This window comes from Sinocyclocheilus grahami, unplaced genomic scaffold, assembly GCF_001515645.1.
Source record: "Sinocyclocheilus grahami isolate Dianchi unplaced genomic scaffold, SAMN03320097.WGS_v1.1 scaffold222.1, whole genome shotgun sequence".
NCBI classification, from domain to species: domain Eukaryota; kingdom Metazoa; phylum Chordata; class Actinopteri; order Cypriniformes; family Cyprinidae; genus Sinocyclocheilus; species Sinocyclocheilus grahami.
The window spans coordinates 2,072,788-2,083,546 of NW_015505401.1; the positions used below are offsets into that span (position 1 = coordinate 2,072,788).

Here is a 10,759-nt window from a genome sequence, read left to right on the forward strand (position 1 = left end):
TGTACTTATACCCTGCAATTGTACTTTTAGTATACTAAACTGGTATACTTGAAGCCTGCTAAATTGGACCGACTCATTTTGTACTTAATACACTTTAATTGTGCAGAAGTAGGGCTGAAGTCCAACTATAGATATACTGAAGTATATTTGATTGTGCTAAAGTGGAACTATTGCAAGTATACTTCAGGTACACTTTAAATATCTTGCATTTAAGGACCGATGTTACTCAAAGATCGCACAATACTCATTATTAGTGACATTAAATACATTTTAGGCTTAATATTAAGAAATGTGCACTGTGCTCAAGTAATACTCTAAATAAAGTTGAAGTATAATTTATTTATTTGTTTAATTATTATATCAGTAAGTCTCAAGCGATATGTCGGTAAATATGTTAATAGATACTATAGATAGAACTATACTTAGTATGAGATAAATATATTCTAAATATATATATATTTTTTTTTACAAGGGTAGGTTAGTTAATTTCTTCAATATAATGCATCCTACTATGCTGGTTAAGCAGTGAGTTATGAATTACTCAGAATTGTGGGATAAACTGACTATGCAGGAAATGAAATACTAGCGTACTGCATAGTATATATAATATATAGAGGCTTTAATTTTTTACAAAATATTTCAGTAGTACGTTACATTGTTATTACATGGCTTAAATGTGGTTATGTTGTGATCTTCAATCTGTTTTTGTGGGGGGAAAAATGTTAGGATGGTTCACCCAAAATGAAAATTTACTATGAAAGTCAATTGGTTTTGGACATTCACTGTGTGCACAAAAACATCTTAAACATTCTTCAAAATATCTTCTATTATCTTTAAAATAAAGTAGGTCATTCAGGCTTGTAATGACATGAGAGAGTAAATGATAGAATTTTCATTTTTGGGTGACCTATCCATTTAAGACAGTTTTTTGGTTGATATTACTTCCATTTCAAAAGTTGATCTGTTGAGAGCACTGCATTATGGGCTACAACACTGAGCACAGTGTGCTCTGTTATATATTTCACATTTTAGCCAATTTAGCACATCGTCAGGGTAAATAGTAAGAATTTTTGGCATGAAAATGTTCTAACTAACTTTTTAAAGAATGACTTGGCATATAGCTCTAGTACGCAAAATTATTTGTATATACTTCAGTCACATCAAACTTGATGTGAACAGTCCACTTAAGATGAAAAGTGACTGTTTTACACTAAAGCTCTTCCAAGTTTAGTTGGGTAAATCCACCGTTGTCCAAGCAAGGCTAACGAGCTCTATTAGTTGTGAGCATGAGCACTTCCTTAATGACTCTGCTCTGGGTTAGCAGGGCTTTAATAATGCCAGCCTTAGCTAAGCCCTACCGGAGGCCAGCACAGCGGAGAGAGAAGTCCAGATAAAAGAAAGACAGAGATTTGGGAAGAGTTTAAGCCCATCTGCAGTTCTGAGTTGATTAAAACCTTAATCCCACCTCTATATCACTTCTAACAGCTGAACGTGGAGGAAGCCATAATGAACTCACAGTGCTCTGCGGCTCCTCTGGTTCCTCCAGTCCATCGGGGCGGCTGAGGTTCCGGGCGGGCTGTATGCACACTACATTACTGTCCCAGGATGGAGGCCCAACTGGGGGCAGTCGGGGCATCTGGTCATCAGAGAACTCTCCATCGGCTCCATCTGTCAGGAAAGGAAACCCTTTAATGGCTTAATATCTGGATTTATACCTCAAGAAAATCCTGTAGCTCAAACAAATATGAGCAGGAGCAATCAAGGAGGACATGCAAAATATCCATATATGCAAAATATCAAACCAAGGCATTTATTTTTAAGAAACAGAAATTCAAAGTGTTGTGTATGGAAGAGGATTAAGGCCAAGCAGTAATAAAAGAAAATCAAACCATCTCGAGATTAAAGTCATTATAATGCAAAATTAAACTTGTTAAATTTCAAGAAAAATGTCAAAATAAATGCTGAGAATAAACTCATTAAATTTCGAGAGTAAAGTCGTTGTGTTTCGAGAAAAAAGTCGAAATAAAATGCTGAGAATAAACTCATTAAATTATGAGAAAAAAATTTCAAATTTCGAGAAAAAAGTCTAAATAAAATGCAGAGAATAAACTCATTAAATTACGAGAAAAAAGTTGTTAAATTTCGAGAAGAAAGTCGAAATAAAATGCTGAGAATAAACACATTCGTGTCATGTTCATTTCATCTCGGAGTGTGTCAAACAGCATCTGCAGTAGCGTAGGTTGGGGAGTAATGCACATGGGATGTAGCATATGATGCAATCGATCAGGGTTTGAATCCGTCTTTTGCCGAACTCGCTTTTCTTCCTTTTCTCATCACATATCACATTGGATAAGTCACATCAATTGCCTAACGAGTGTTTGATAATAAATCAAAAATCACAATTTAACGAGTTTAATGTCGCATTATAATGACTTTAATCTTGAGATGGTTTTATTTTTTTATTATTGCTAGGCCCTAATCCTCATCCGTAGTTGTGTCATTACACATTATATTTTATTCCTTATTTAGAATGAGCAATTGAAATGAATGGTGAAATAGCAGCATAGATACCCCTGGAATCAGTAGAAGAGTACGGGTTCCCAAACATGAGATCAGTGGGGCGCTGGGGCACCAGCAGAGGAGATGGGTCGTCTTGAGGGTACGGCATCGGGTACTGCAAGAAGACTGACTGCGCATCCATATTGCCATCTATCTTTTCATGTTCTTCTTCACTCCTTTGCAACTCCTGATGGGACACAGGAAATGCAACAGGTGTTAAGTTTTGGTTTGCTTCAAGAACAGTTGCTGAAATCAGTAGCTAATCATCTGATCCGCACATTTCAACTGAAACTTAAATGTAAAAATTAAAAGCTAAACTGAGTGAAATTGGTCCAAAGGTAACCAAACTGAAAGCAAAGTCTAATTTAAGGCCAGCCATGAGTCAGGTCCCCTTTTTCCATCCTTCTTTTCATCCTTTCCTCTATCTTTGAGTCCAGACAATACATCACTCACCACAGCGAGCAGAGGCAGCAGAGTAGAGTAACTCGCCACCCTCGCACAAACAGTTTAATTAGGCCCTTCATTAAAACTCCTCTGCCTGTTCAAAGGGAGGCAGAGCTCTGCCTTTTATTGAAGTTTTCGACAGGCGCCAATTTCATTTAGTCTGAACCTCAAATTGGGCCATTTTGCTTCTTGAGCGTCGAGTTTTGTGTTGTACCTCGACTACGCGTCCCTCTCTGTGGTCTAGGGTAATTGAATGGAAAATAAGGACTCACTTGCACTGCTGGCTCAATTAGAGAGATATGTTAAACCCAAACCAGATCCTGAGAATAAAACAACAAGCAAGAAAAACAACTGCATTTTTAGATTGGCAGAGGCCGGCGGAAAATGTAAACGAAAGCACGCACCCTCTCTAGCTTCTCTTTTTCTTTGGTCAACGAAAAAAGACTGTCCTTCAGCTCCTTGAGTTCTCGACCCTTCTCTGCCACCTGGCTCTGTAATCAGAAAACAAAAGCTGTTACTGAGATTATCTGCTAAAAACATTATTCAAAATGAAAAGAGAAACAACTTTACTCTAGAATGAGAATGATCGGTTAATGTGTGGAAAATAATGTAGTTAAATATATTAAACTGATTAATATAAATCGTAATCGAGTGTGATGTGTGCATGAGTGAATGTGTGAATATATTAAAATAAATATGTATTTTGCAAATAGTTCAAATGGATAACTTAACAATAAATTCTAAAAAAAAAAAAAAAAAATTTACTTCAATCAATTGCCTTAAGTCAATTTAAAAGCTTTAGTTATTTAAAGGTGCTGTATGTAGGATTGACACCGAGTGGTTGAACTAGGTATTGCAGTCCAAATTCAAAATATTGGAGAGGTTTTTTTTTTCACCCGGCCCCTCCTCCTCAGACTTGAAGCACAGGCAGGTTGCCAGATTGACGACACCAACAGGAACCAGTGCACTTGATGATGAATGAAATTAAATATGATGTATTTTCCTCCAACTGGCAACCCGGAGTGCCAAAATACAATTGGGTAAACTGGCAGTGGGCGGGTTTCACAAACCAAAACAGAGACCGACATTCCGGCCCGGAACGCACATTTTCAAAGGAGAATAACTGACTGTAGCATTGTTTTTCAGATAAACAAGTATGTAAACTTAGCATGTTTCTTAAATATTTGCAAACATATTATGGTATTTTTATGCTTTAGTAGAGTCAAAAACTTACATACAGCACCTTTAATTTAAAAAAGAAATATCAATATTTAGAAAAAAATAATTAAATATAAAAATATTTGAAAAATTCAAAAACATTTCAATAAAACCGACCATTACATTTGTTGTGCATTTGTTAAGAAAAAAAAAACTGGTTTGTATCCACCTAAAGGGTTTATTTTGCAATAATGACAGGCTGACTGCATGAATGCGCACACACCTACACACACAAAATTGAGTTGCAAAAGAAAGAAAAAGAAAGAAAAAAAATCTGCCTACATGATTGACCAATCAGGGTTATGTATTCCAGAGCCATGTAATAATGTGACTGATGTCCTTAAAATGTGAGAAATAAAATAATAACAATTATAAAAAATAATGGTCTTGCAAATGCTTTCCAATTGCAACTGATATGCTTGGGATTTTAATTAAGCACTTATTTGCTAGTAAAAAAAGATCTCCATCTGTCTTTGCATGGCTCCACATGAGTCATGTAGAAAAACCATAAACTTAGCCTGAAGGCTGCCACTGATCTGCACATGACCTTACTACTTAAACAGAACTGAGTCCCTCGCTCTGTCTCCTGCTGTGTAGGGAGGCCGCCAGCAGATGCATTATCCTGTCTTGATCCCAGGACTCTCAACTGTCCTTCCTCCACTGCCTCCATGTCTCATGTAAACAGCAGTAAAAGTCAGTCCCCTCAGTGACACGCTCATAAACCAGCACTGTCAGTGTATTTGTGCTAATGCAATGATATCGGGCTTGACTCAAGAGCAGCCGTAAACTGTGGAGGAGAAAATGGTACTAAGGTTGTCTTATCAGAACATCTGAAGGTCTGCTTATCTGTGATCACATTTCCCTCTGATCGGAGTCATATTGTTCAAAACGTACCAAAGAAAAAAAACACCGCACAACTTCCCTTTGTTGAGTCCCAGATGCTGTAATAGAAAGAAACTACTCTGTGATATTATGAGGTAAACAAATGCAATCTCCGTTTTACCGGTTTACAATGCAAGTAAACCGTGTTTACAATACTTTATTAATAATCGATTTCCCATTGGTGACGTCAAAACTTAAGCATGCATGTACTCTACTCAAGAGTATTCCATTTGTTATGAGAGTTGTCAGTGGGAAACTCATTCACTTAAATACTGCTTGTCCTGTATGGCTGCACGAGATGACAACATATTTTTCTTGGGTCAAGAAAGGGTCAGACTTTGTGATATATTTCCTCCTCCCTACCACGAAACACTCACTGTGGCTGGATGCATTTAAATCCCCAATAAATAATAGAAAGAAACTACTCTGTGATATTATGAGGTAAACATAAATGCAATCTCCGTTTTACCGGTTTACAATGCAAGTAAACCGTGTTTACAATACTTTATTAATAATCGATTTCCCATTGGTGACGTCAAAACTTAAGCATGCATGTACTCTACTCAAGAGTATTCCATTTGTTATGAGAGTTGTCAGTGGGAAACTCATTCACTTAAATACTGCTTGTCCTGTATGGCTGCACGAGATGACAACATATTTTTCTTGGGTCAAGAAAGGGTCAGACTTTGTGATATATTTCCTCCTCCCTACCACGAAACACTCACTGTGGCTGGATGCATTTAAATCCCCAATAATCTGCCATAAGGACGCTTTCCTGTCACATACTAGATATGCACTTCGATAAATTGATGGAATGCAGGTTAAGGTGTTTATGTTGGACAAAATCAGGATAATTTGCAAATATCTAGCTGTCAATACGTTTATGCTTAAAAGGTTTCTGACCTTATGCTGATAAAGGAAAATGGTTTAACGCATTTACATGACTGTGCATGTTGTCAGATTCACGTGTTACGAGCTGTTCAGTGGAAGAGAATATTTACAAAAAATTTTGATTTAAAAAAAAAACCTCTTCTGATATAGATGTTAGCATTCTTCTTAGATATGGCGTCAAGGCAAAAATGGCAATTATACTCAACTGTAGATTTGGTGACATTTTCATGTCTTTCTCCAGTTTTAAACACTGTAAATTGGACTGAAACTTTAAGGGTACATATAAACGGAATCTGAAATTGATTGATTGATTGATGTAAATTAGAGCATGAAATTTTAATTTTACTTTGACTTCAAAGCTAGTTATATAACAGCTATAAAAAAGAAGCAGTCTTGAAGTAATTCACTTCCAGAAAGAAAATTTCCTGATAATTTACTCACCCCCATGTCATCCAAGATGTTCCCGTCTTTCTTTCTTCAGTCGAAAAGAAAACATTTTGTTTTTGAGGAAAACATTCCAGGATTTTCCTCCATATAATAGACTTCAATGGGGATCAACGGGTTGAAGGTCCAAATTGCAATTTCAATGCAGCTTCAAAGGGCTCTACATGATCCCAGCTGAGGAATAAGGGTCTTATCTAGCAAAACGATTGGACATATTCTAAAAACAAAAATTTATATACTTTTTAACCACAAATGCTCCTCTTGCTCTAGCTCGACCTCACGCATTACGTAATCATGCACGCGTGATGTAAGCGGAAGTACCGACCCAGTGTTCACAAAGCGAATATGCAAATAAACGATAATGATATTGGTCGATTTTGAAGTTGAATACGTTTTTCGCCCTACCCTTCCTTTTTGAACCGAAGTACACAGTAGTGCAAGATGAGCATTTGTGGTAAAAAAAAGTATATAAATTATTTTTTGTAGAAAATTAACAATCATTTGGCTAGATAAGACCCTTATTCCTCGGCTGGGATCATGGAGAGCCCTTTGAAGCTGCACTGAAACTGAAATTTGGAAATTCAACCCATTGGCCACTATTAAAGTCCATTAGATGGAGAAAATTCCTGGAATGTTTTCCTCAAAAACCTTAATTTCTTTTCGACTGAAGAAAGAAAGACATGAACATCTAGGATGACTTTAAATCATAGAAATTATTATCAGGAAATTTTCATTCTGGAAGTGAGCTACTACTTTAAGGTGTAGTTGGAACCAGCTTCTGTGTTCAGAATTTCAGGAAAATTTCATGAGGCAAAAAGCTCATGGTCTATTGTCAATAGTATAGGGATGTTTGAAGCACAGCTCATACAGAAGTCGCTTTCAAACTAAGCAGTGAATCCACATGACCAACTCCAACCCGTTGCGAAATCTGTATTTCGCTCACAAATGAAATTCCTGAATGCATGGATTCCTATTGAAATTACTGGATTTCACCCATGAAAATTCACCCAAGAATGGTGAAATTACTTTTAGACCTGATGGAATCTGACTGAACAATGGTCACCAGGTTGTCATCTGTCTTTTATATTGTAACTCATTTCACGCTGTCACTCTTAATGTTATCTATATATACATTTTTTTTGATAACATAGTATGTCCTCTAGTAGAGTACAGAGTTAAGTTTCAGTTTAAACTCTGGGTCAGTAGGTAACGCTGACCTTGTAGCGATCCTCCTCAGCAGCCAGCTGCATTCGCAGGCCCTCATTGGTTTTCATCTGCTCTCTTAGCTTCACCTCCATCTTTGTCAGCTCATCGTTTATCATGCTGCAACGCTCTCGCTCCTCCTGCGGGGGAATATGCTTAGTACTTTAGTATATCAAACAGATTCAGTGTGTCAGAGAGAATAAAGAAAAAGAGAAGTACTCACATTAAGCATCTGTTTGCATTTCCTGTATTTGTCTGGCTCCTTGCTTGCACTTTTCAGCTTGCCTTGAATGATGGCATCTAGCACATCATCTGAAGAACCTGGGCTTCCTGTTAGCAGTCCAGAGAACACAACAACATGTCCATACAATGTCTTAAAACACTTGGAAGTTGTAGTTTGAATAGATTAGCATGAACTTACCTGGTGCAGATGCCTCTGGACTGACAGATAAAGGACCAGCTGCTGGTTCAGACCCTGGACTTCTCTTCACCTGAGACAAAACACAAGGGTTGGCTGAGACTAGCAAACAGCTAAAAACTCAAAACACAAGGAGGTATAGCTATATAACTTGAGGGTTTACTCACTCCTTGCTGTTCAGTGAACTTGGCCACTTGTTTCTGGAGCTTCTGGCATTCCTTATATTTGTCTTTATAGTGTTCAGCAGCCATCTGCAGCCTGAGCCGTAAATCTTCAATTTCTTTCTGCAGTTCGGCAATAGCTAACCCTTCTGACTCCTTACACAGCTGAAGGAAAGAGAGATTAGTAGGTTAGAATGGTCTGCAGTTAAATAATGGAAAAGAGAACGGTTCATAAGACTCTTTAGTTACATAGTTATAAGTGGTATGCAGAGTGTGCAATCTGGGTAAAAGTCCTTAAAAGACTTATTTCAGAACACAATGGGCTTTCTTGACTAAGGCATACTGGATTCAGGCATTAAGTGTAATTGTGGCCTGGTCAGTTTTTTCATACTAAGTCATACAGGTGGACATCTCTTTACCGCCTCCTGCTGGGTTGAGTTTCTCATCTCCTCCAGCTGCTTTTCCAGGCGGCTACACTCAGCCCGGGCTTCCATCTGTCCCTTCTTTAATGACTCGGCCTCCAGGCGGATCCGGTATAGGTCAGCCATGCTTCTGTCACGAGCATTGGAGGAGTCGCGTAGCTCAGCTTTTAGCATATTTGCCTGCTGCTGGGTTGCCTGCAACTGCTCCTCTTTCTGCCTGATCTGCTCCCTAAGAGCCTTACTTTCCCCCTGACAAACAAAAAATAACACTTATGATAATACAAACATTCACATATATGCACGCATTGTCATATATCTATTGCGAATTAAGCTAACAGTGAAAAATACAGCTTACACTGCTTGTCATGCTGATATGTTTTCTGAAAGTTGGCCTTTGTGCCACTTTTATTGATACATATACATAAAGGAAATTATCAAGAGGGGAAAACAGGATCAAGGACCATGTCTTAACCACTAGCCCACAGCTTCGACCATAACACTGCTTTTAAATGAGCAATATCCTAATATAGAGTTCTGTTGGGATGATGTAGCGTTGTAGGCCAACCCATAAAAAGCCATTGAAGATATTTCCATTGGATTATTATTTGGATTATTGCAGAAAATAAGCTTTATGACCAACAAAAGTTTATGACTCTTACGCGTTTCCTTTATGAAGATAATATTCATAAATGAACACAGATTTTATTGTCAAATTGTCAATTGTCAAAAGTAAAACTAAAGTTAAGCTATAAACAAACTACTCCGTGGACGAATTCAACATCACCACTGCTAGTTTCCGACAGCTCTTTCAGTTTTTATTTAAAATTGACAAATTGAAAGTCTGAGGTTGAATAGTTTGCGAGAGTGCGAGTATGAACACAGCAAGGCTTTAAAAGCGGACTAGTGAGTATTTGAGTTTTCCTGTTTGGTGTGTTGGTGTTTAATGTCCCAAAAACCTCTATAGACTCATTTAACCAATTAGAAATCGCCTATTTACAAAATACAAGTAAAAGCTTTAAAACATAACAGAGTCGGGATTTACTGATGTATTTTATGTCATAGAATGCAGTCTGAAAATATCTTGAGCTTTTGTTAACCACGGACCTTATTTCAGGCATCTGATCAAAAACCCATTAAAATGGTAACTCATTTCTGGGTTTTAGGATTCATTCCAGCAGCACTCTATATGAAATATAGGTTAAGCAGAAGCTTTTGTGTGTGTACCGAAGGTGAACTGTTGGCCAGTAGTTGGTGGTGCTGTTTTTCTTTCTCTGCCAGGCAGGATTTGACTCTAGTGAGCTCCTCCTTCAGCTGAGCAATGGTGTTCTCCTTATTCACATCCACAGACTTCAGCATCTGCAGCTCAGCACTCAGCTTAGTGTTCTCAAGCTCCCGGTTCTTGAGGTGAATCTGTGCCAAACACACACACATACACACTTGATTCAAATAGACTGTTTGACTTTCTCTTTGTACATCTGCTGAGTAATAACCTGGGCCCATGGCACATAAAACTAGCAGTGTACCAAAGCCAGTCCAGATCCTGGACGAGCCCCCAATTATCCACACGATCTCTAAAATGAGGTGTATTTCCACATGGTGAGGAAGTATGCAAGCTAAACCTAATTATAATGCAGCAGTAAGAGAGCAGCAACTCTGCTCCACCCCCACCCTTCTCTTTCTCTGCCTCAGGCAGCTGCTGTGAAGTGAGGGCCGGCTGTGTTTTCGTGGCTACAGCCCAGCGTTAACACCCAGTTCCTGTACCCGCCACAAGAAAGTATGGATGGAGGGTGAGACATAGTGAGTGATGGAGAGTGAGAATTACACAGTGCAAGCCAGAGTAATTAGGAAAAGAACAAGGGTCTGTATTACACTTCTCTGTAGATAAATGCATAAGCGTTTTCAAATCAACAACTCAAAAATGTCTGTTTGTTGGTTTTAGGTCAATTAAATAGGTAAGGGATAAAAAGAGAGATAAAATACTAAGAAATCATACTTTGGAATGGGTATGCATTAAACCAAAAGATACAGAGTAAGGATAAATACATTTCTACATTTACATATTCAAAATGTAATAAAAGAGCTTTTTCCTAGCTCTTGTGTAAAGCATATATATATAT

At 37.8% G+C, this 10,759-nt stretch overlaps 1 protein-coding gene across 3 annotated transcripts in view; it reads right to left on the minus strand.

Moving 5' to 3' along the window:
* LOC107596651 (tax1-binding protein 1 homolog B-like) overlaps positions 1–10,759 on the minus strand; it is a 61,007-nt gene that overhangs the window by 1,763 nt on the left and 48,485 nt on the right. The window contains exons 8-16 of one of the 3 annotated variants that reach the window (XM_016287433.1): positions 9,867–10,052; positions 8,640–8,891; positions 8,227–8,382; positions 8,063–8,132; positions 7,865–7,971; positions 7,656–7,781; positions 3,408–3,494; positions 2,572–2,746; positions 1,517–1,668 (exon numbers count right to left, since the gene is read on the minus strand). In XM_016287433.1, coding sequence (XP_016142919.1) covers positions 1,517–1,668; positions 2,572–2,746; positions 3,408–3,494; positions 7,656–7,781; positions 7,865–7,971; positions 8,063–8,132; positions 8,227–8,382; positions 8,640–8,891; positions 9,867–10,052 — 1,311 coding nt within the window. Of the gene's footprint in view, positions 1–1,516; positions 1,669–2,571; positions 2,747–3,407; positions 3,495–7,655; positions 7,782–7,864; positions 7,972–8,062; positions 8,133–8,226; positions 8,386–8,639; positions 8,892–9,866; positions 10,053–10,759 lie in introns of all 3 variants that reach the window. The other 2 variants (XM_016287432.1, XM_016287434.1) reach the window with 2 other exon arrangements.